The 24,666-nt window shown below is 54.8% G+C and overlaps 1 protein-coding gene and 1 pseudogene across 4 annotated transcripts; both read right to left on the bottom strand.

Annotated features, from left to right (window-relative positions):
• Positions 1-5,917: 5,917 nt before the first annotated feature.
• LOC112829464 (10 kDa heat shock protein, mitochondrial pseudogene) lies at positions 5,918-6,340 on the bottom strand (annotated as a pseudogene).
• A 4,816-nt stretch (positions 6,341-11,156) lies between these two features.
• On the bottom strand, positions 11,157-24,311 carry CHRM1 (cholinergic receptor muscarinic 1). Of its 4 annotated transcripts, XM_073883314.1 has the most exons (4): positions 24,261-24,311; positions 23,043-23,153; positions 22,499-22,591; positions 11,157-13,608 (listed from the first exon to the last, which is right to left on the bottom strand). In XM_073883314.1, the coding sequence occupies exon 4, from the start codon at positions 13,525-13,527 to the stop codon at positions 12,145-12,147; it is 1,383 nt and encodes a 460-aa protein (XP_073739415.1). In that variant the 5' UTR covers positions 13,528-13,608; positions 22,499-22,591; positions 23,043-23,153; positions 24,261-24,311; the 3' UTR covers positions 11,157-12,144. The 4 variants fall into 4 exon arrangements, with proteins under 4 accessions (XP_073739415.1, XP_073739414.1, XP_073739416.1 ...); XM_073883313.1 differs by lacking the exon at positions 24,261-24,311 and having other exon boundaries at positions 23,043-23,645; XM_073883315.1 differs by lacking the exon at positions 24,261-24,311 and having other exon boundaries at positions 11,157-13,374; positions 23,043-23,645.
• Between the last annotated feature and the right edge of the window lie 355 nt (positions 24,312-24,666).

Genomic DNA, 24,666 nt, shown 5'->3' with positions numbered 1-24,666 from the left:
CATTAGATCAGTGTTTTTGCGAACATGCTGAATTATGTCTGAGGACTAAAGATTAGGGCAAAGAAGTCCCGGTTTTTCTCCTGGATGTCCTGTTTCAGCAGGTCTGGGAGGGGGCCCCAGAATCTTTGTACGAAGCTGAGGTAAGAATGAGAAAGGAACATTGCTCTCGCTTGTAGGGAAGCATTGGGTAGGGGTGACAGGGTCAGGTTTGAGTTCCAGAAAGCTCACTCTGGCTCTGCTGTTGGGGAAGAAGTGGAGGGTGGCCAGGAGCCCTCTGGGAGGCTGTTGGAACAGCCCGGGAAGATTCGGAAGTGAAGGAGGCAAAGGCTGTGGGGTTGCAGAGGAGGGGATGGTCTGGAGAGATGTTTCAAGAGAAGAAGCTCCAGGATTTCATGAGTGCCTAGGAGGGATGGACGTGATGTGGAGGGGAAAGGGAGCTGTGCAGTGACGCCTGAGTTTCTAGCTCAGGTGGTTGGGGTGCAGGCTGGGTGGGGGAGGCAGGAAGAGAAGCAGCTGTGGGCGGGAAGGCGATCAGCTCCGCATAGATGTGCTGGGTGCAGGTGCCCTTGGATTTGCAGGTGGAGGCTCCCAGCAGGGGGAGGGTCTGCAGTTCAGCAGAGGGGTAGAGGTGGGTTTGCATACTGTTGAGTGTGAAGGACGCCCTGGGGAGCATGGGGGGTGAAAAGGGCCGAAGGGAGAGGTTGGAGCCCTGAGGACTGGCACCACTTACAGGACAGACATGGAGGAGGGACCCCCGCCCCCGGAAGAGAACAGAGCCCTGGGGGTCGGATGGGGATGGGAAGGCAGGAAGAAGAGACCAGGCTGGCGTCAGCTAGAGCAGAGCTGTCCCGGGTGGTCTTCAGTTCGGTGACGTCATGGTGGTCTTCTGGCAGCCTCCTCCAGAGCGCTTCTGGGGGACAGTGGAGAAATGGAGTTTCCTGATCTGAAGGGTAGGAGCGATTTGCACAAGTTTCTGGATAGTCTCAGTGGGTGTTCCTGGTTCTCTTCAGCAGCAAAAGACTTCACTGAAAGGCTGTCAGGAACTGCCAGGATGAGGCAGGGCCAGACTTGGGAAATGGGCAGGAAGCAAGTGCCAAGCAGCAGGAAGGACAATTGTCTTTTAACTGGAACAGCCTGGGAGGCCGCCATTGGGAGACACACTGCCAATGTGTGTGCGGTGGGCTGTGGGGACGGGGCGTGGGGGGCACTGAAATTCAGACCCCGGGTCCCACGCCTGCACCGCGGGGTGCCCTTTCCCAGCTCACATTGGGGGGCCGCTGAGTCTAGGGGGAGCCCTGGATGTAGAAGAGTCAGGATGATTACGAGGTTTTGGCTGGAGCAGCGGGAAGACGGGACGTGCCTTCGCTGAGGTGCGGACGACTGCTGAGGGAACAGGCATAAACGGGGAAATGAGCAGCTCAGCTTGGGCCTTGCTGCCCCTGAGACCTGACAGACGCGTAGGTGGAAACGTCAGGATGCTAGCAGGGCGTGCCGCTCCAGCGGCGGTGCAGTGACCTGGGCTGGAGATTTGAATCTGGGAGTGGGGGGTACAGCTAGCTCGGAGAGCCACAGAATGACAGGAGGGGACCAGCAGGGTAAGCGTAGAGAGGGCAGGAGAGGAGCAAGGGGCCAGAGCAGGTCAGAGATGAGGGGCCAGCAACAGACGCCGAGAGCGAGGGGCAGTGAGGTGGGTGGGAGGGACGCCCTGGAGACCAGGCGGTGGGGAAATGCTGGGTCCAACGCTCCTGGGGGGCCAAGCGGGAGCATCGAGGCTTGGCTGTTAGGTTTCTCAGCATGGAGGTCTTTGGTGGCCTTGACGAGAGCAGTTTTGGTTGAGGTTGGGGCAAAAGCCAACTGGAAGGGGCTCTGGAGGGTCCGAGGAGAGAGTTTGGAGTCAGTGCCTACAGACAGGGGAGCTATTAAGGAAGAGAGGGGCAAGAGCGGTAGCAGGAGGAAGAAGGGGCCAGAAGTCTTTGGTTTCTTTAAGATGGGAGCAGTGACACACATTTGCTTAAGGTGAGGGGGGGTGGCGCCTGGGTGGCTCGGTCGTTAAGCGCCTGCCTTCGGCTCAGGTCATGGTCCCGGGGTCCTGGGATCGAGTCCCGCATCGGGCTCCCTGCTCCGCGGGAAGCCTGCTTCTCCCTCTCCCATTCCCCCTGCTTGTGTTCCCTCTCTCGCTGTCTCTCTCTGTCAAATAAATAAATAAAATCTTAAAAGAAAAAAAAAAGGTGAGAGGGGGAAATGCCAGAGGGAGGACACTTGCTGGGTGGATGCCTTTGTGGGAGGGAAAGGGGGCAGGATCTTGGGTGAGGATGGGGGGCAGGCGGGCCGGCGGTATTGTGCTTTAAAACGGGAGGCACGGGGCGCCTGGGTGGCTCGGTCGTTAGGCGTCTGCCTTCGGCTCAGGTCACAATCCGAGGGTCCTTGGATCGAGCCCTGCATCGGGCTCCCTGCTCGGCGGGGAGCCTGCTTCTCCCTCTCCCATTCCCCCTGCTTGCGTTCCCTCTCTCGCTGTGTCTCTCTCTGTCAAATAAATAAGATCTTTAAAAAAAAAAATAAATAAATAAAACGGGAGGCACAGAGGTGAGGACAGAGTTGCTGGGTAGACGTGGTGGGAGTTTGTGGAATTCCACCCCCAGACTGCTTTTTATTTTCTCAGCGAACTAGGAAACGAGGTCATCTGCTGAAAGTGAGGATTGGGGCCTCCCCAGGGTTGGAGCTTTGAGGAGAGGGGAGAAATATGAATAAACATCCAGGATCTTCCCATTCACAGTGTCTGGAGGGAGACTAATAGCAAGCACATCACCTGCATGTTGGATATGCAGAATCTCAGGTGCACCCCAGACCTTTGGAGTCAGCATCTGAATCTGCACGTTAGATCCCAGGTGACCCATGTGAGCTCCTGTTGGACAAGCCCTGATGTAGGAGAATGGGAAAGCCACTGTTTGAGGGAAATGTTGATGGACTGCCAGGCAGTGTAGACAATCCGCTTTGGAACCGCCCTTGTTCCTCTTAGTGCTAACTATCGGGCTCCTTGCTCAACGGGGAGCCTGCTTCTCCCTCTCCCGCTCCCTCTGCCGCTCCCCCTGCTTGTGATTTCTCTCTCTCTGACAATTTTTTTTAAGATTTTTTATTTATTTATTTTTGAGAGAGAGAGAATGAGAGAGAGAGAAAGCACATGGCAGGGGAGGGTCAGAGGGAGAAGCAGACTCCCTGCCGAGCAGGGAGCCCGATGTGGGACTCGATCCCTGGACTCCAGGATCATGACCTGAGCCGAAGGCAGTCGCTTAACCAACTGAGCCACCCAGGCGCCCTAAATAAAAATCTTAAAAAAAAAAATTCTAGGTCCCTGTAACTGGTGGTGATGAAAAAAACCCCACCTCAGCATAAGGAGAAAATGTTCCCTCTTTTTCTGAAGTCATGGAAATGAAAGCAGCTTCTTTCCTGCAGCCTAAAACCATCCTTGCAAATGTTATTTCTAACAAGAGAATCTTGTCAGACAATCACATTTAAGAGGCAGTTGCTTTGTCCTGTGAAAGTAACCTTTAACTTTTACAAAGCTTGTGATTCTGATTGCTTGTCTTCCTTAATAATGGGTTGCCCTAGCAATAATATTTAGATTCACATATCTGTTTTCTCGAAGATATAAATACCTGTGAGTTTTTTTGTTAAGCCAGAGTGGGGGATCATTGGCACCTCCCTCTCCTCTCACGTGCAGGAGGTAAAGTAATCCCCGTGACTGGGTTCTTCAACAAAGAGTTTGAGAATCTGGTCTCATTCAAATGAACACACGGGAGGCAAGGGCCCACGTTGTGAGGGTGGGGGGCAGGAGGCACGAAGAGAGGTAAAAGTCGAGGACACCTCTGGGGAGAAGGCCAGGGAGCTGACTGAGGACAAGTACAAGGAGACGTGGATGACACCATGAGGCCCATTGGCTGAGGTCAGGAGCCCTGTGTTCGGGCTGGTGCCAGTCCACGAAGGTAGTGGGACGTTTCCCCAGCCGTGCTTGGCTGTCCATGTGTAGGATGAGGGAAGCTGGGTGGTGGGGTTGACCCGGGGGGTGCATTTGCAGTGGAAGCCAGGGGCCAGGGGGCCGTGGGTAGTTGGGGTGTGGATGACAGATTGCAAGGTTCAGGCTTCTCAGAGGAGGAAGGTCGATAGCAGGGGAGTGGGGAGGTGGCGACCCGGGAGTGTAAGCTCCCACGAAGCAGCGGTTGAGGGCTCTGGGATAGAGGTGAGGTCCCTGGGGCTGAGGAGATCATGACAGTGGCACTGCTAAGTTGAACGAGCTGCGCAGCCAGGGCGGCAGCCAGGGGGAGGGGGAGGAGAGCTTGGGCTCAGAGACCAGCTGGGGCTGGACTCTTTATCCTATCTAAACCTATTAGCTTCAGTTTCCTCACATGGGAGGTGATCTGCACTCTTCACTCACAACACTTATGACACCAAATGTGTGTGTGTGTGTGTGTGTGTGTTTTCTCACACCAACCACTTCTCCTACAATTCAGTTCTATTCAATTCAATTCAATTCTGGCACTATCTACTAGAGTCCATATCAGATCCCACAGGTTAAGGGCTCGTTCCCCCAAGACTGCCCTCATTTGAGATGCCAGTTGCAAGTGTCAGGTTGTCACTGGAAATTCTGACCAACGGGCTAACAATTCAAAGGGCTCCCATAACATCCTCCTCAGGTTTGATAATTCTCTAGGACGATGTGCCGAACTCAGGAAAGTGCTTTCCTTACTATTAACAGTTTATTATAAAGGATACAACTCAGGAACGGCTACATGGAAGAGATGTATGGGGCAAGGTTTGGGGAAGGGAAGGTGCTCATGGAGCGTCCATGCCCTCTGGGCGCACCCCCCGCCCCCAGCACCTTGATGTGTTCACAGACCTGGAAGCCCTCTGTTCTCTGTCATTTAAGAGTTTTTATGGAGATGCCATCATGTAGGCATGACAGATCAAGTCCTCCGCCATTAGTGATTGTAATAAAATCTCCAGCTCTTCTCCCTTCCCTGAGGTCAGGGGTGGGGCTGAAAGTTCCAACCCTCTATTCACGGGTTGGTTCCTCTGGCAACCAGCACTCCCACCCCCCTCAAGCTATGTAGGATCCCTCCGCCCCAAGAGTTACATTGGCGGTGTTTGGGGTGGACTGATGCCATAAAATCAGGTGTGGCCTGAAAGGGGCTTGTTGTAAATCACAAAAGGTGCTTGTCTCACACCTCTCACTCGGGAAATTCCAAAGTGTTTAGAAGTTCTGTGTTGGGAACGGGGGACAAAGACCAAATATATATTTCTTATTAAATCACAGATAGGGACATTAATGACATCCAGTTTGAGGGATTTTCAGGATCTGAAGAGAGTGCTGTCTGCATGTCAGAGCAGGGAGAATGCTGATAGGAGTCAGAGAGGCCCCTGGGCTTTCTGCCTGCTTCCCAGTTGTCTGGGGCAGCAAAAATATAATAACGATCGTTTATTGTCCATTGTATCACAGTGTGTCCAGGACTTTTCTGCTCCTGAGGGGCCATGGTCTCATGTTCCCACCCCCTGACCTTGGCTGGGCAGAGGGAGAGGAGCAGGTGAAAAGGAAAGCGAAGACCATGGGGTGGGGGATGGAGAAGGAAACCAATGTTTACTGAGTGCTTAATACGTGACAGGCTCTGCACAGTCATCTCCTTATAGAGGAGGGAACTGAGGCTTGTTCTGGTTCATCAACTCTGCCTCCCAAACTCTTGGCCATACTCCCAAACTTCCCCTTGTGGTTTCCCGAGTGATAGGGATGTTAGGAGCATCTTTTGTTCTTAGTATTTGGTCTTCGATCCTGGTTCCTGACACAGAACTCCTAAATCCCTTGGAATTTCCTGGGTGATAGGAGTGCCTTTTTTAAAATTATTTATTTATTTATTAAAAAAATTTTTTTTTGGATACCATTAGTTTATTATAAAAGAGAGACATGAAAATTATTTACATGATGAAAGATTTCACAACTTCACTGGAATGGGCAACTTCACTTCATGCCATTTTAATAATGATTTCAGTCCGCATACTTTCCGAGAATGTCACCATCTCTAAATAAGAAATAATCCTTGTCATCTAGAACTACTTTGGTGCCTCCATATTCTGGGAGAAGAACTTTATCTCCAACTTTCACACTAACTGGTTGAATCTCTCCACCCTTTCCTTTAGAGCCTGATCCAACAGCTACTACTGTTGCTTGCAACACTTTTCCTTGAGATTTTTCTGGAAGCATAATACCTCCTTTGGTTACAGTTTCAGCTGCGCTCCTTTCAACTAAAACTCAGTCAAAGAGAGGAAGAAACTTTCTAAACGCCTGCCCTGCCATGACGCCGACCGCCGTAGTTGGTACTCCGCTCTGGAGCTGCCGCCTCTGCAAGGAGACCCGCAGTACCTGTTTTTTAAAATACCTTATTTATTTATTTGAGAGGGAGAGAATGAGAGAGAGAGCACGAGAGGGAAGAGGGTCAGAGGGAGAAGTAGACTCCCCGCCGAGCAGGGAGCCCGATGCGGGACTCGGTCCCGGGACTCCAGGATCATGACCTGAGCCGAAGGCAGTCGCTTAACCAACTGAGCCACCCAGGCGCCCAGGAGTGCCTTTTTCTTTAATGTGTTGGCTCTTCATAGGCTCCTGGATAGCTTCGAGTGGGGGCTTAGAAGCTTGGAACTTTGAATGCCCGTTTCATCCTCCAGGAGGAGAGAGCGGATAGAAATTGAGTTAATAATCCATCACACCTACATGATGAAGCCTCCATAAAAATCCCTACAGTATGGGGTTCAGAGGGCTTCCCAGTCAGTGAACACATTCATGTGCTGGGAGGGTGGTGCGCCCCAACTCCACGGGAATAGAAGCTCCTGCGCTTGGGACCCTTCTGGACCTCGCTAGATAGATAGTGTCAGAATCAGTTGCTGGATACCTGGCTGATGTTGGAGACTTAGCTGGTGTGGAAAAAAACCAAAAACAAAAACCAACAACCCTCCATTTGGTGTCAGACATTTTGTGAGTAGAGTGTAGAGGAAATAGAATTTTTAGTGGGGCAAGAAAATTCCAGGCCGAGGAACTGGAAGGAGTGAAAAGCATGAATGAGTGGGCTTGGGGCCTGTGTGAGGACCAGGAGAATTTTTGGGGGTGTCTAAGGTCAACGGACTGAGGGGTCACAGAAAAGCCTGGATGGAAGGCTGTTGTAGGCTGAGGGGCTTGCATTTTTATCTCAAGCTATTGGCTAGTTGTTAGCAAACGACTGGCAGCATCGGATCTAAGTTTTGGCAAAATCCCTTTGGCTGAAGCATGGAGAATGAATGGGAATGGGATCAATTAAGTCAGGGGTTGGCAAACCACAGCTGGTCGGCCTGTTTTTGTACCCATTGTAAGTTAAGAATGGGTTTTGCATTTTTAAATGGCCAGAAAAAAAAAATCAAAAGAAGAATAACGCTTTGTGACAAATGAACATTATATGCAATTCAAAGCTCAGTGGAATTTAAATAAAGTTTTATTGGAACACAGACATGTTCTTTCACTTATGTGTTGTTTATGGCAGAACTGAATAGTTGTGACAGAGACTATAATACAGAAGTACCTACATAATATCCTTAATTTTGCCTCTTGATCCACAGAGCCTAAAATATTTACTATCTGGCCCTTTATAGAAAAGGTTTGTTAACGCCTGAATTAAGGGATAATTTCAGCATTTCAGGCCCTCTTGCACTAGGATGGTGACGGGGCAGATGGAGAGCGCTGGACAAATTTAGGAACTGTTCGGGAGGTGGACTGACCAACTGGTACAGCGAGTGAAAAGAAGGAGTCCAAGATGACTCACAGATTTCTGGATTGAGCACTGCGTGGATGGCGGTGCTAGCCAGGCCAGGAACACCAGGAGGGGGAGTAGAACTGGGGGGTGGAGGAGGTACAGGGACGGGGGTGGGGGAGTGATGGTGATTTTCAGGCCTATTTTGTGTGGTAGTCTGATTCCTGGACTTACGCAGTTTGTGTATGTTACAAAGATGCTAAGAACAAAGACATCACCTCAAAGTCTTTGGAGCTTGAGGCTGGTGTGGGACACCTGGCATTCCAAAGGCTTTTGTGTTGCAAAGGTGAGTGTCCAGTTGGATCAGCAACTGTTCTGTACAATCAGAGCCAGGCTCCAAGAAATGAGACAGGATTCCAAAAGCCTGGGGGAGGCCCTGGGAGAACGCGGGGGGCTGTCCCTGGATGCCAAGTCTCCCCCACTCCCCCATCCATCTCCTACATGTCTGGTGAAACGGGCATATAGGAGAGAGGTCGGGCCTGCCTCGGCGGGTTTAGCCTAGTAGCCAAGTGAACTGGTCCTTCCGGGGCCTCGGGTTCCTCCTGAGATGTGGAGGGGGGGGGAGGGCAGTTGCTGAGGTGGCCAAGACCATCTACTCTACATTTTGTCCTGGGGTCCTGTTCTCTGGGAAGCAGTCCAGGCAGGTTCTAAGCGCCACGATTCTCGGCAGGGCAATTCCCCTAGCTGCCCGCAGATGGCGCTCAAGTGATACGGTGGGAACGGCGGGGTGGCGGGGAGCGGGCAGCCCGCACTGCAGAGTCCTACCCGGTGCCCCTTCTCTGGGCCTGCTCCGACTTGGTAGGGGGAGGAGGTGGCGTTCACAAAGCCACCTCATTCTTTCCCCACTTCCTGTTCACGTTCGAAACAGCCCTTGTTTCTGGAGCCAAGAAGGACTCCCTCAGGGCGGGGGGCGGGGGGGGGGGGGGGGCGGTGTTTGGGGTGGACTGATGCCATATCCAGCCACCCTGTCCTGTCAGCCTCAGACCATTTCCTCCACCTTCTGGCAGCTGGGTTTGAAGGACTCTTGCTTCAGAGCCTTGCAGGGCACAGGCCCCATTTCTGGGATGCTGGCTTCATGGGGTGCACACCCTCCCCCACCCAGGCTTGCCCCCATCCTCCTTTCTGCAAGCCCCGTTTCTTCCCCCCCCCCCCCCCCCTCGCCCCGGGGAGGGGTGGGGGATGGGCCTCTGGACTCTGTAAAGCCACCGCTGGAGGTGTAGGGAAAGGTGTGGGTCTGGAACAGCCTCGTCCTGTGGTTAACACTGGTCGCAGAGCCACGGAGGTGCTTTCTTTCTAATCTGTCCCGCCCTCTTCCGTCTTCTGCCAGGAACTCATTCCCCTTGAGGATCCTGAAAATAAGACTTGCCTAGGGTTGAGTGGTGAGGGGCCACGGGCAGGTAGGACCCGCGCCTGCGACAAGGGACAAGTGTGAACCGCTAACCCCGTTCCTGATGCAAACACCAGCCCTGACCTCCCTCTCTCGGCCTCCGGTGGAGCTCAGGCCAATCTGATTCCAGCGCTCCTGCTCATCCCAACGCTGCTCGGCTTCCTCGGACTCGGGCTCTCTGCCACCAAGACTTCTGTTCTAGTGCCTTTGCCACAGGGCGGGGCATTGAACCCTAAAGGGGCTCAGGGCTGTGAGGGAGCAGTGGTGAGGAAGAGGCGCTCCTAGAGCCTAGAGCTGACAGTGTGGGAAGCTTCCCTTTCGAAGGCTTCCAGGAGTCCTGACTGTTATGTCCTGACCTTCCATGCCCTCTCTGTAAAAGTTCAGCCCCCCCCCCCCCAGGACCTCACTCCTCCGGTCAGCGTTTCTCAAACTTTAGCCCGCATCAGCACACCCAGAGGCCTTGTTGAAGCACAGGCTGGGCTCGATGCCTAGAGTTTCTGGTTCAGTACATCTGGGGTGACCCTGAGAACTTAGAGATCTAACAAGTTCCTGGGTGATGCTAAATGCTCCTGGTCAGGACGGCGGTGCCTTCAAGGATTAACTCAGGAGGTCTGGGTGGTCCAAACCTGGCCCATTCCAGAGAAAGGTTTGGTCCTTGCCCGGCTCCTGGGAGATCACCCCTAAGCCCTTGGAATACCCTGCCTGATAAGAGTGTCTTTGCTTACCTGGGGGCCGTGGGCCTTGTGGTATCAGATTAGCCTCTGGAGGGGCTGGAGACTGAGTAGCTAAGGCCAGCCAAGTGGGTCAGCCAGGCTTACGTGAGCAATTTCCAGTAGAAACATTGGACACCAAGGCTCAGGTCAGCTTTGTGGTTGGCAATTCTTTGTGCATGTTGTCACACATGGAAGAATTAAGTGCTGTCCCCATGACTCCACTGGGAGAGGATACTGGAAGCTTGCACCTGGTCTCTCCTGGACTCTGCCCTATGTGCCATTAGCCTTTGCTGATTTTTTTTTTTTTTTTCCTAGAGAGGGGAAGAGAGAGCACGGGGGCTAGAGGGGAGTGACAGAGAGAGAATCCTAAGGAGGCTTCACGCCCAGTGTAGAGCCTGACACAGAGCTCCATCCAGCAACCCTGAGATCAAGACCTGAGTGGGAATCAAGAGTTGGATGCTTAACCAACTGAGCCACCCAGGCACCCCTCCTTTGCTGATTTTAATTCATATCCTTTTACTGTAATAAATTTTAACCGTGAGTGTAACAGCTTTTCTGAGTTCTGTGTGTCTCTCCAGCGAATCATTGAATCTGAGTGTAGTCTTGAGGACCCCCCATGAAAACCACACTTTGAGAACCACTACTCTATGCTGTGGGACTAACCTCGCTAAGATTTCTTTGCTTTAGGCTTTAGGGCCCCCTCACCAATGAGATGCCTTAGAACCTGGCCTGAGGGTCCCCTTTATGGAGTGCTCTGGCCTGGCCCCCAGGTGTCCCCTCTCCACAGTCCAGGGGTCAGGAGGTTGTGAATTGCCTGGAAGCCTGGGTGTTGCTTTGTAGGGTAACCCTGAATAGTCCTCCTGGGTCATTGGGCCTTAGTCTCCCCATCTGTAAACGGAGGCTTGGAGCAATTCTGCTCTCCCCAGGTCTAACAGGGCCCCAGAGCAGCCATATATGACAAAGCTGATAGAGAATATGCTGGGCTATGGGCACGGGCAATTCATTTCACCTGGCTTCCCTCCTGCCCACGAGAGCCCTACTCACCTGAGCCGGGGACCCTGGAGTGCTGGGGCCCCACAGGTTTCAGGAGATCCAGCCACTCAGTGCTGCCCCTCCTGGGACCAGTCCCGGGGAAGTGGCCCACGTTCCACAGTACTTGAGCCCCCCCGTCCCATTCTGCCCTGGCCTCAGACCAGGCCTGGGATCCAACACAGGGAAAGAAGATCCCAGAGCCCCCGCTAGTCATGTGGTTTTATTCACAGACTCAGCACTTGCTGAGGATAGAAGGAAAGAACATTTGGGGCCAGGCTGGGCCTGGACATAAGGGCGGCTGGGAGGCCATGCATGGGTTGGACGGGGAGCTCACAGGAGCGGACCCGTCGGCTGGGCCAGGCCTGTGTGGGGCAGGCTGGAGGCAGGCAGCATGCGGGAGGTCTGGCTAGGCCTGCACAGAGCAGATCTATCCAGGTGGTGGTGGGTGAGCCAGGGAGGGAGGGAGGGACTGAGGGCTTCTCTGGGGCAGAGGGTATAGGTGTGGGGCCGGATAGCAGGCACCCCTGCCCCTCATTCCCAGGGAAACTACATAGTGGGATAGTCAGAATGCCTGGCGCCTGGTCCTGCTGCTGCCTTGGGGACTTGGTGTGTGACTGGCTGAGCTGGTCTCTTCTGGTGGCATTGTCCTGCTGATGCCTGGACATCTGCCTTGGGGATACTCTGGGGACATTTGTAGGGAGGCTGGACAACCCTGGAGAGTGCGTCTACAGCCCGGGAGTGGCGGGGGGGGGGGCTGTGCCTGCGGAGGGAGGGGATGCCCAGTCAGGGGGTGCTCCTTTGGAGCCAAGCGATCCGGGGCCAGCCCCTGGGCCAGGGATGACTGAAACGTGAACCGTCTTTCTCCTGGCCCGGTCCTGCTGCTGGCTCCCCACAGATTCCTGCCTGAAGGCAAACAAGGGATCCAGAGCTTGAATCCTCCACCCCGGGCCTTCTTCCTGGTGAAGAGCCCATTCCCACCCAGCAGGGAACAGAAAAACCAGTTCCCCGGGTTGGGTTCGTTCCCTGCCTGGGAAGAGCAAAGTTTGGCTGTCCAGGAAGGTGACCTAGGGGGTTCCCCCCACCCCCGAAGCCTGGTGAGGACAGAGCAGGGCCCTGGGCCTGAGGTCACAGTCCCTGCCCGCGTCCTACCCGGCCCTCCCGGGGACTGGGGCGGCGGGATGCAGGTGAGTGGCCATCAGCATTGGCGGGAGGGGGTGCGGTGCACAGAGCCGGGGCGCTTGGGGATCTTGCGCCAGCGACGCTTGTCCCAGCGGCAAAGCAGTAACAGGCGGAAGGTGTCCCGGAAGGCTTTGTTGCAGAGCGCGTAGCACATGGGGTTGATGGTGCTGTTGACGTAGCACAGCCAGTAGCCCAGCTCCCACAGGGTCTCGGGGACACAGTTCTTGCAGAAAGTGGACACCAGCACCATGATGTTGTATGGTGTCCAGGTGAGGATGAAGGCCAGCAGAATGGCACTCAGGGTCCGCGCCGCCTTCTTCTCCTTGACCAGCGAGAAGGTCTTCCGCTTGGCCAGCTGATCCTTCCCTCGGGGCTTCTGGCCCTTGCCCGCTCGCTCACGCCCTTTCCGGGTTGGCCTCTTGACCGTGTTGGGGGAGCTCCGGGGGGGCTGCTTGGCGGGGGCCTGCGCCTCGGGGTCCACCATGGGCATCTTGATCACCACCTCAGAGCCAGGCTCCTCACCCTCCGAGGACGTGAGGGACTCCATGGAGCCTTCGTCCTCTTCTTCGTCTTCCTTCCAGCTGTAGGCCTGCAGCAGCCTGGGTGCCCGGCAGCAGCGGCAGCAGCGGCCCGGAGGGGTCTCTGGGGAGCCCTCAGTCCCCCGCTGGGACCGCTCGGAGCTGCTGCTGCTGCCACCCCCCTTACCGGGTGTCTCGGAGCCCTGCAGGGCCGCCAGCTCCCGGGCCCGGTTCTCCGTCTCCCGGTAGATGCGCCAGTAGAGCGTGCACATGACCGTGACGGGGAGGTAGAAGGCGGCCATGGCCGTGCCGAAGGTGATGATGGGCTGGGACAGGAACTGGATGTAGCACTGGCCGGCCAGGACCGTCCGCTCCCCTACCAGGTACTGCCAGAAAAGGATGGCCGGGGCCCACAGGATGAAGGAGACCAGCCAGGCCAGGCCGATCATCAGCGCCGCCCGGCGGGGTGTGCGCTTGGCTCGATAGCTCAGGGGCCGGGTCACGGAGAAGTAGCGGTCGAAACTGATGAGCAGCAGGTTCATGACGGAGGCGTTGCTCGCGACGTAGTCCAGCGCCAGCCAGAGGTCGCAGGCCAGTGTGCCCAGAGCCCAGTGGCCCATGAGCAGATACGTGGTGTAGAGGTTCATGGAGAAGGTACCGATGATGAGGTCAGCACAGGCCAGGCTGAGCAGGAAGTAGTTGTTGACTGTCTTGAGCTCAGTGTTGACCTTGAAGGAGATGAGTACCAGCAGGTTGCCTGTCACCGTGGCCAGGGACAGGAGGCCTGTGGTGATCCCAATGAAGGCCACTTGCCAGGGCCCCTTTCCCGGGGCCAGGACGGTGATGTTGGGGCTGACAGCGGGTGGGGCCGAGGTATTCATGGTGGCGGGGTTGGGGGGGCCAGCGGGGGCAGCCCCTTCCTCTAGTCGCACTACAGGGCTTCCTCACGGGGGGGTCATCACCTGAAAAGAGAGGACATGGGCTTTGGCTGGGCCGCTGGTCGTCTCTGATAGCTTGGGGTGCAAAGTGCTGGGGACACAGCCTCTGCCTTCTCAGGGCTTTAGGCCAGACGCCACCCCTTCTCACCCGTGGCCACACACAGTCATCTATAAGGCACTCTCCCCGCCGTGACTGGATGTGCCAGCAGAACCGGGGAGGAGGGGGTTTGGAATCCAGAGATGGAGTCCTCCTTCCAGCTTCACCATTCAGACTCTGAGCCTCAATTTTCTCATTGGGAAATTGCTACGAATTCTTGTCTTGCTTAACTCATGTGGCAGGAGTCGGGAGACTCGCTTTGTATACAGTACTGCCAAATTTTCAAAGCACTTCACTCAATTTTATTAAAGTTCTCATTTACTAGGTAGTTACTACATGCCAGACACAGCACTAAGCACTTAATTGAATTATCTAATTTAACTGTCGTACATCTCTAGGAGAAAGGTCTCTTATGCTCCCCATTTCCCCGAGGCAGCCGTGGCTCCAAGCAGCCACAAGACCCGGCGACAGAGGAGGTGAGTATGATCAGAACCCACATCTCTCTTTTTACTTGGAGCATGTGGAGCAGAATTCTTCCAACAAATAAGGACAGATGGGAAGGCCTGGGGAGGGCTCTAGAGAAGACAAGGGGGAGGTGTATGTTGGTGTGTCTGCTTGTTTCCCCGTGGCAGTATGCATGAGTGCAGGTGCATGTGTATGTGTGTTTGAGTGTAACACAGAGAGAAAGACAGAAAGAGAGAGAAAGAATCAGAGAGGGGGTGGGCAGTGTTTGGAGCTGCATCAGACCCTCTAGGAGGGCAGCAGGGTAAGTTGCTCTGGGCCTGAATGCTTGCCTGGTGGTAGAAAGTCTGGCGTGATTGATGCCTGGGTGGCTCAGTCAGTTGAGCGTCTGCCTTCAGCTCAGGTCATGATCCCAGGGTCCTGGGATGGAGTCCAGCATTGGGCTCCCTGCTCAGTGGGGAACCTGCTTCTCCCTCTGCCTGCCACTCCCCCTACTCGTGCTCACTTTCCCTCTCTGACAAATAAATAAATAAAATCTTAAAAAAGAAAAACAATTCTGGAGTGAAAGCAGGCAGCGGGGGTCTGGCCCCAGATAAGGTGTGAGGGCCCCCTTCTGTCTCCCCACCCTGTTCCTGGGTCCAAGCTGCATGGGAGGCAGCATGGGGAAAGGGAAGATTCCCCCACATTTTTCTCCAAACTGGAGTCCAGCCCTAGGTGCTCAAGGTGGGTAAAGGGAAAAGCCGGGTCTCTTAGCTACCTATGGGCTGGGCAGGAGACCCCCACTGCTCAGCCACGGCTTTGCCGTTGTACCTTTCAGCTGGTCCCCCCTCTTCTGGGCCTCAGGCATCCATCTGTCCCTGGAAGAGTTGGGGTCTCCTCCCACCTGCTGCTATGGGCTTCAGGGGCTGCATCACTGGAAAAATTCCAAGGGAGAGACATTGGGCAAGGGCCCACCAGGCTCTGGTGTTCCTCAGGACCCGGTCTCTGACAGAGAGACCAGTGTGCTGTGTGCCTGTGAGGAGGTCGATGCATGACAGGGGGCCTCGGGGTGCGTGCCTGTGACAGCGTGTGACCGAGGGTGTGTGGCTGAGGTCGTCTCTGCCCGTCATGGTGTCGGTGGGTGAGAGGGACTCTTAGGATGGCAGTCTGGAGTGTGACAGTGAAGGACCATGGCTGTCAGCGCATGCCTGTGTGTCTCGGGCGGTTTGCTCCTCAGGGGGACAGGGAACATCGCGGTGGAAGGACCTGGATAGCCTGAGCCAGACTGGCTCCATCTGAATCCAGGCTGTACCATTTACTGGCTATGTGGTCCCTGCTGGTGGTGTAATTGCCATGTGCCTTGGTTTCCTCAGCTGAAAAACGGGAATGACACCGGTCCCTGGCGAATAAATCAAGGAATTGTTGTGAGGCCTAAATGGGTCCATGGATATAGAGTGCCTGGGACAGGCCTGGCACCACATGGTGAGCACTAGGTTCCCGTTGATTCTTAGCATGTGTACCAGGGAGGGCTCCCTCCTACAACGGTCTGCTCCTTTTTCTTTTTTCTTTTTAAGATTTTATTTATTTATTTGCCAGAGAGAGAGCAAGAGAGAGAGCACAAGCAGGGGGATCAGTAGGCAGAGGGAGAAGCAGACTCCCTGCTGAGCAGGGAGCCTGATGTGGGACTTGATCCCAATATCCTGGGATCACGACCTGAGCTGAAGGCAGACGCTTAACTGACTGAGCCACCCAGGCGCCCCTCTTTTTTTTTTTTTTTTAAGATTTATTTATTTGAGACAGAGAGAGAGAGGGGGGAGGAGGGGGAGAAGGGGCAGAGGGAGAGGGAGGGAGAGAGAATCCCAAGGAGACCCCCTGCTGAGGGCAGAGCCCGATGCGGGGCTCGATCCCAGGACCCTGAGATCATGACCTGAGCTGAAATCAAGAGTCGGATGCTTAACTGAGCGAGCCACGCAGGTACCCCAAGTGTCTGCTCCTTTGATTAAAAATTTCTTGGGGCACCTGGCTCGCTCAGTTGGTGGAGCATGTGACTCTTGATCTTGGGGTCATGGGTTCAAGGGCCACGTTGGGTGTAGAGATTACTTAAATAAATACTTAAAAGAAATTTCGAATACTATGACAATAGCAACTACTAATGGTAATGATCATTGTTATTCAGGGCTCCCTGAGTGACAGTCGCTGCTCAAAGTGCTCATGCGCACCTACTGCATTTAATCTTAACAGGGAAACCCATTCGCTCTTCTCTCCATTTCACAGGTGAAAAACTGAGGTTGAGAAGAGCAAGAGAATTGGCACAAGATCACCCAGGTAAGGTAGGAACCAAGATCCGAGCACAAGCAGTTTATTCCAAAGAAACTTTATTTATAAAAACTGATGGCTGGCCTGGAGGCCATAGTTGGCCAATTTGAATTTTATTTCTTTAATTGTATTTGTTTATTTTTATTTATTTTTTTAGTAATCTCTACACCCAACGTGGGGCTTGAACTCATGACCCCGAGATCAAGAGTTGCGTGCTCTTCTGACTAAGCCAGCCCAGCACCCCGCCAATTTGAATTTTAAAAATATCATGCTATAATATTATTTGTCTTGCTTACTGAGTTTTGTTGCATTCTCTTCCCATAGCCAAAGTCAGGTGCTGGGCTGGAGGCTGGCATCGGACTGGGCCCGCTGGGGCTTTCCCTGGGGAGACACGGGTGGGTGCCGCCACCCGTGACAGGGGTGCCCTGCACAACTCCCGTCCCTCTGATCTGAGCTCAGTGCCGTTTGGTGCCCATTGCACAGACAGAGCAACTGAGGCCCAGAGAAAAGGCGGGGAAGAAGGCATGGTGTACCCCCAAAGTCTCCCGGCTCCTCGCTCGGGTGCTGGCTCCCTTTCCCAACCCCTCAACCTCTGGTGCTTTGGGGCAGCTCTGTAGCCCCCAGTGATTCCCTGGGCCAAGATGGGAAAAGACTGAGTCAGAGACGGACAAGATGAGCTTGCTGACCTCAGAGGCCGCACCCTCGGCAGCTGCTGGGGCGTCCTGTCCGCCTGGGCGTGGTGCAGCCATCAACGCTGGGCCAAGGTCTCCACTGTGGGATCTGGTCCCACACCACAGCCAGACTAGGCCTGGGCGGGGGGGTTGGGGGGTGAGGGAGGCAGTTTTGCCTTGGGTGTAAAATTGGAGGTGCCCCCAAACTCAGGGTTCAAGAAAATGGGTGTTTTAATGCAATATTTAAAAAGCGGAAATTGATGGGGCGCCTGGCTGGCTCAGTCGAAGGACACGTGACTCTTGATCTTGGGGTCATGAGTTCGAGCCCCACGTTAGGTGCAGAGATTACTTAAAGAAAAAAAAGGGGAGGGGGTGGGGGGATGGGTTAGCCTGATGATGGGTATTAAAGAGGGCACGTTCTGCGTGGAGCGCAGGGTGTTATGCACAAACAATGAATCATGGAACACTACATCAAAAACTAATGATGTAATGTATGGTGATTAACATAACAATAAAAAAGGAAATTGATGCACAACCATCCATCATGAACAAAATTTTAAACAAAGGCAGGGTCCAACTCTGCACTTGCACAAACAATCCTATCACCCATGACTCACCCTGATCCTGGCCCTGGTTCCAATGAAACTTTATTTTCAAAAACAGACGGCCCGCCTGTGGGCTGTCTAGTTTGCTGTTCGATTTTTTTTTTTTTTTTGGCTAGTTGATTTTTTAAAATGTTACATTACAATATGACTTATCTTGATTAGTGAGTTTTTTGTGTGTCCTCCCTCAAAACTGTCTCTTTCTAGCGGTGTGATCATCAGCAATCATTTAACTTGTCCTTCCCCGGGCACCCTGTATCTGCCAGCCGATGGGGCTCACGGCATCCAAAAAGCCTCTCTGGACTTATTTCTGGCTCCTCTGTCCCATCCATAGCCCAGCCCCCTCTTGCTGTCCAGACCCCAGCACAGCCCCTCTCTGGGTCCCAGATTCCTCATTTTTCTTTCTTTCTTTCTTTTTTTTTTTTTTTTAAAGATTTTATTTATTTATTTAATTGACAGAGAGCGAGAGAGAGTGAGAGAGGGAACACAAGCACGGGGAGTGGGAGAGGGAGAAGCAGGCTTCCTGCCAAGCAGGGAGCCCGATGCGGGGCTCGATCCCAGGACCCCGGGGTCATGACCTGAGCCGAAGGCAGTCACTTAACCAACTGAGCCACCCAGGCGCCCTTCTCTTTCTTTTCTTTTTAAAAATGTGTTTTTATTTATTATTATAATTATATATATATATATTTAAAGATAATTTATTTATTTGAGAGAGAGAGAGAACAAGTGGGGGGAGGAGCAGAGGGAGAGGGAGAAGCAAGCTCCCCACTGAGCAGGGAGCCTGATGTGGGGCTCGATCCCAGGACCCCAAGATCATGACCTGAGCCAAACACAGAGGCTTAACCAACCGACTGAGCCACCCAGGTGCCCCAGCTTTGATGAGTTTTAAAAAGGCTTTCAGAATGGGAGGGCCTATGAGAAGTGATCCTTGGAGGTGAGGAGGCTGGCAGTCTTAATGGCTAGAAATCCCTCCCACTCACTCATTTTAATAGCCACACCGATAGCCACCATAATTAATCACCTCCTGCATGCCAGACTCTTGATGTATGATATCATTTCCTTTAATCCATAGGGCACCCCAATGGGGGTTCTTTCTCTATTTCACAGATGAAGACTGTTGAACTGAAGTTCAACTTGCTGATGGTCTCACGGGAAGTGGTGGGGCTGGGATTCTGCCCCGGGTCTGCGGGCTCCAAGGCCTGTGTTCTTTCCACGTGGCAGACGCCTCTATACCCCACCTAGGAGCTGTAGAGGCTAAGGCCTCCCATCTGGGACAACCGGGAGGAAAGAGAAAAGTAGTGGTTCTGGGGAACTGGTCCCCGGTTCTTGCCACTCCCTGGATTGTCTGAGCTCCTGGGATGCCGTCCAAGAACAGAGCTGTCAATAACTCTGCCTTTCCTCCTCAATCGGAAGGAGGGGTCTTCCCCCAAACCTCTTTCAGATGGTGATTTGCTCAGGAGAATGTTCCTGGAGGCCTGCGCTGGTCCCTGCTGTGTGACCTTGGGCAAGTCACTGTCCCAACCTGGTAATCCTGTAGGATGATTGTGTGTGAGGGTATGTGCCTTGCTGAGTGAGAATAAGAAATGGTGGGGGTGAGTCTGTAGCTTTGTGGAGATGGGGTGGGATGCATCCTCTGAGGGCGTCATGTCTGGGATACTGGAAGGAGGCAAGGAAGCAGGGAGGTGCTTTTCTGCTCAGGACTGTGGCCTCCTGATGAAGGTTGTTGGGAGATTTTAGTAATATTATTAAAATTATCATAGCAACTGGCATTTACTGACTGCTTACCATATACCAGACGCAGCTCTAAGCATTCTATTCATGATTTAATTGACCTGTTACAACTTCTTGTGAAGCAGGTTTTATTATCCTCAATCTGCAAAAGGGGCAGCTGAGGTTTTGAGACCTTAAGGACCTTAAATCCTTAACGCAAGCCAGGATTTAGACCTCTTGGACCCCTGTCTACTCTAAATTCCTCTTGTGGGAATGGTGGGCCCCACAGGCTCCTCGCCCACCTTGACTGACTTGGCCAACCCTTAGTTTGAGGTTTGAGTCAGTGAAGAACCAGTCCTTCCTTTAGAATCTGGCGCGCGTGCGCGCGCGCGCGTGTGTGTGTGACAGGGTCTGTTGTCGATCTGTGTGATGTATGATGACGGCACTGTGGAAGGGGAAGGTCTAGCTGCAACTCTCTGAGAAGCAGGGTAGGGGCTGTGTCTGCCTCATTCACTGCTTTTACCCCAGTGCTTGGCACACGTAGTTGCTCAATAAATATTTGTGGAAGAAATACGTGAATATGTACATGGGGTCCTCCTGTTTGACTTCAGGCTCAGGGGCATGAGGACGAATCCACAGGGGTCAGGCTCCGGAGCATGTGCCCACCCCCCACCCCCGACTCCTTCCAGGTCTTGCATCCCCTCACTTGCCAGGTCCCTGTCTCCTGGGTGAGGCCCCGTCTGACTTGAGAGCACGGGAGAAAAATGGCCAAGGGCATCCTCACCTGTTCAATGGACCAAGGAGGCCCTGACTCCCCTGCCGCAGGGAAGCTGAATGAGGTGACAGGACAGGCACAGGTGTGGGATGGGGCCTGTCAGTGCTGGGGGAGGAAAAAGTCAGCCTGGGCTTAAAGAGTTAAGGGATGAGGTCAGAGCCTCTAGAACAGCAATCCAGACTGTTGACCGCCAGAGCCTTGGACCAATCCCCAGGGGCTGGGGATCTGGCCGGCCAGAGGAAGGGGGAGGCTAGGAGCGATTGCTGGGGAGAGGGATTCCTAAACACTTGGGCTTCCTGAATCTTACCACTGGCCAAGTTGTGGAGAAGGGGAGACAGAGAATGAGGAGGTGCAAGGGAAGAGATTCAGGAGGGAGGAGCGAAGCCATCTTGTGATTCTGGGCCTGGAAGCTGGCAGAGCCCCGACTGGAAAGAAGGAGAAATACTGGGGAGAGGGAGGGGCGCCTGGGTGGCTCAGGCGGTTAAGCGCCTGCCTTCGGCTCAGGTCATGATCCCAGGGTCCTGGGATCGAGCCCCGCATCGGGCTCCCTGCTCAGCGGAGAGCCTGCTTCTTCCTCTCCCTCTGCCTGCTGTTCTGCCTACTTGTGCTTGCTCTCTCTCTCTGTCAAATAAATAAATAAAATCTTTTAAAAAAAAAATACTGGGGCGAGGGAGATACGAGGTAGGGCCTGTGGGGCTGGGCTTCCAGGACTTCACATGTGCAGAGAGGAGGGTGCTCCTCTGGCCCGGTCTTCTGTCTTGTCCCTTCTGCTGGAGCCTTAATCCCGAAGCCAGCCTGTCAGAGGTGGCTCTCTCCCCCTGGGTTAACTTTTCTCTAGAAGTAGCTCTTGACCCATTAAAGGTGCACAAAACTCCTACCTCCGAGGCCTGGCCTTGGGAATGAGGGGTAAACACATGCAATTTATCCATATTTTCAGGCCCCAAAGTCACGACGGGGAGAGCCAACTGGCCCTGGGGAGAGCAGCAGCCTTCAGTTAAATGCTCATAAATGTGCTGCCGAGCCGGAAGAGGAGCGTCAGCCGCAGAACCACTGCCAAGTGCACTCCTGGCTGATGGACTTGCCTGAGTTCAGCCGAACCATGCCAGAGCCAGGTGGTCAGCAGGCTGGGCCCTAGACCTCGCAGGGCCAGGTAGTATCAGCAGGGCTCCGCCCCTCACCCACCTCTCCACTTGCCCCCTGTTCTTCCAGCCTTGAGTTCTCCTCCCCATTTCCTTTCTTCTCCCTCCCTCCCTCCCCCATCCTTCTAGGCATCACCATGGCATCACAGTGGAGCAGAAACCCAGCGAGATATTCACCCACCTCTCCCCGCCCGCCCTCCCCTCCCCTCCAGAGCCCAAGCTCCCTGCTGCTCCCCCACCCCGACATCTTGCTCAAGGAGGTGGGAGTGCAATGCTGCCCTGAGGCTGAGGGGAATGGGGCCGCAGCCCAGGAGGACCCCTCCATGTCCCTTCTGGGACCACGAGCACATCCCTTCACCTTTCTCAGCCTCCGTCTCTGCATCTGGTCAATGGGGAGGTTCCTTTTTAGGGCTGATGTGACCTCAGCCTAACCTCTTCTTGGCACTCTGGACTCCTCTTTGCACTTGGGGATCAGTTCTCAGACCTCCAGGCCTCAGCCTGGGAGACAAGAGTCATATCTTCCGCAGCCCCGTTTCGCCATCCCCTCCCCTGCCTTCTGTATCACAGGAGCGACCATGGCTTGCCCAGTGGCTGAGGTCAGGGGGCAGAGAACTAACTCTTATCTGACAGCTCAGTGAGCAGCTGATTACCCGGGGATAGGAGACTGTCCAGCTGTAGGAGACAATCTGACTCCTTCCGGCCACTTGCGGGGGGGTGGGGTGGGTGGTGGTGGTTGGGCCAGCCTGGGTGGAGCTGTGTAGGTACGTTCTGTGGCAAGCAGTGAACCCCTTTCGCTAGCACCGATAACCCTTAAACAGCACTGAATGTCTGAATGACCCAATGAGAGCTGACCACCCCACCCCCTTCCCAACTGGCCAGTCTGCAGGAATCAGAGCTGGTGGCCTCCAGCCCAACCCTACCTACATTGTGGAGTCTAGGGGGTACTGGGATGGGTACCTGGGTGGGTGCCCATTAGTACCCATGCATTACCAGGACACAGGACTGAGACTTGCTCTGTGGGAGCCCAAGACACTGTGGACACAGGGAGGGCCCTCTGGGCCCTTGCACACATCGCTGGTGTGGCCTCCCATGTGCCCATTTGTTCCCGGAGAGCCCTGGGGCTCCTGATCTGGTCTCCTGCTGGCTTCTGGCCTAACACCCACCTTGGCATCCAGCTTGTCCGTCTGGCCAGCAACCTGGTTCAGTCCATCTTGGGGGGGCTGAAGGTGGATGGGGTTGGTGGGAGTCAGGGTTCCCTGAGGGAGAAGAGGAGGAGGTTCTGGGACTGGCACCCCAATGTCGGGGGGGCAACCTCCCACGGGATGCTGGTGGCCAAGGCTGCCCTCTGGCCCCCTGCCCTTTCCACTCTGTCCCTGGGATTCTGGGTCCTCTGCCTGCTACGTGGCGGCTTAATCCCTCTGGGCTCCAGGTCCAGTTTCCTGAGGGGGGTCTCCATCTCCTCTGCCAGCTGAACCCCAGAAAAACATCAGGGGTTTCTGCTCAAAGCCGTGAGCCTGGGTGTTTGGAGCAGCCATTGTCCAATGCTACAGAGCCCCCCTGGCCTCCAGACCCCAACTTGGCCCCCTCCTCTCTCTGGCGCTCATCCCCATTTCCTGCTAGTCCTGGTCTCTGCTTTGCTCCCAGGACCCTGCTTTTCCCGCCCCCACCTTGATGGAGCCCCTCCCAAGCCCTCCCAAATGTACTCACCATGGGACTGGAGAAGGGTCTGTAGGGTCCTCGGCCCCACTGCCTCCCCGGGGGCCGGCGCCGTCTCCAGGGACCCAAACACCTGGCTCCCGGGGGGAGCTGCGCCCTGTGCTGGCAGCCGGAGAGGCACAACCACTGATTGGCATGTCCCACCCCCTGGCACGCCAGCCTGGGGGGGGAGGGAGGAGAGGAAAGAGAGGGAGGGAGGAAAGGGAGAAAAGGAAGGGAGGGGGAGCTGGAGGGAAGCCTCAGGCAGCGGCTGGGGTCGGACTAGGTCCTGGAGCGTGCCCCCCTCCTCCACTAGGGCACCTAATTCGAGCCCCGAGAGGGAGGAGGTAGGACATGGCGAGCGAGCCCAGGAAGGCTAAAAGTCCGGAACGGGAGAGAAGGCGGATACAGGGAGACAAACACCCACACCCACTGCACACAGACTCAGCGGCACACACACACACACACACACACACGCACACACCCTCACAAAGGCACACTGTTTCCCGGGGCTCCTTCCCCCACCCAACCTTAGAGCCCCCAGTCTGTGTGCACCATGCCCCAACACACGCACCCTGGCGTTCACATGCCTGTTTCCCTCATACACGCCCTGCCCCCTGCACACGCCCACGCACCCACCCACCCACCCACCCACCCAGCCCCACACCCGGCTCTTCCTCCCTGCTGCGAAGGAGCTAGATTCCTTCTGTTTGGAAATGACACATTGGGCCTCACGTGAGAGGCTCCAACTTGGAACAGACCCAGAGGGCTGGCGCACCCGCCCCAGGGGCTGGGCAGACGTGCCCGCGTGCTGGGCTGCGTGCTCTTGCGTCCGTCCATGCTGCAGAGCCCGGGTGTGAGGCTATATGGGGGTCTGGTTGGAAGGGAGGAGTGGAGGGGGCGTGTGCCCACTACACGTGCTGCTGAGTGCCCCCCCCCATGTGAATGTCCCCAAATACCATGCAACCTGTGTAAATGCAGGTGTCACCCTGTTGGTCTGGAACCAGGACGTGTGTGTACACGTGTATCTGTATTCGGTGTGTGTCTGAGTGTTGCCCAACTGTGGAACTTGCTAATTCTGACAAGTGAGGCAGCCTCTATCTACCTCCCTGCCTGCTCCACCCCCAGCTTCCACTTGGAAGACAGACAGACAGGCAGACAGACAGCTCTCCTCCCAGCTTGTCAAACTCTGTCTCCCCTGACTCCCACTCGGGGCTCACAGGTGTGTACCTGGGAAGTGACAACCTTGCCCTTCCTCCCCACCTCCCTTAGCCCGACTGCTTGGTCAGTACCCTTCCTCCCCCCTTTTGGATTTCTGTGTTGAGTTTCCTCAGAGATAGAACCCCTGGGGGCCCTTTGCCATAGAGACCGGAGTTCCGCACCACCCTCACTGGCCCTAGAGACCTCCCGGGGAGCTGACCACGGAGGGGAGTTGGGAGCTGGCGGCTGGGCTGCTGTGTCCTCTGCCCCACTGGGCCATGCTGAAGCTCTGGGGTGGAAGATAGGAAGGACAGCGATCATCTATTAGTCCCATTATGCAGATGAGAAAACTGAAGAGCAGAGGCGTGATTAATACGTGAGGCGCAAGTGTTTGGACTCAGGTCCCTTGGCTCTAAGGCAGGGGGTCGGGACCTGC

Source organism: Callorhinus ursinus, unplaced genomic scaffold, assembly GCF_003265705.2.
Source record: "Callorhinus ursinus isolate GAN/ISIS: 27379988/994484 unplaced genomic scaffold, GSC_fseal_2.0 scaffold51, whole genome shotgun sequence".
Classification (NCBI taxonomy): domain Eukaryota; kingdom Metazoa; phylum Chordata; class Mammalia; order Carnivora; family Otariidae; genus Callorhinus; species Callorhinus ursinus.
This window is presented reverse-complemented; position numbering and strand designations above follow the sequence as displayed.

Bases quoted from the DNA above. Each gene is read 5' to 3' on its own strand.
- CHRM1 (XM_073883314.1), bottom strand. From the start codon at position 13,527: ATGAATACCTCGGCCCCACCCGCTGTCAGCCCCAACATCACCGTCCTG.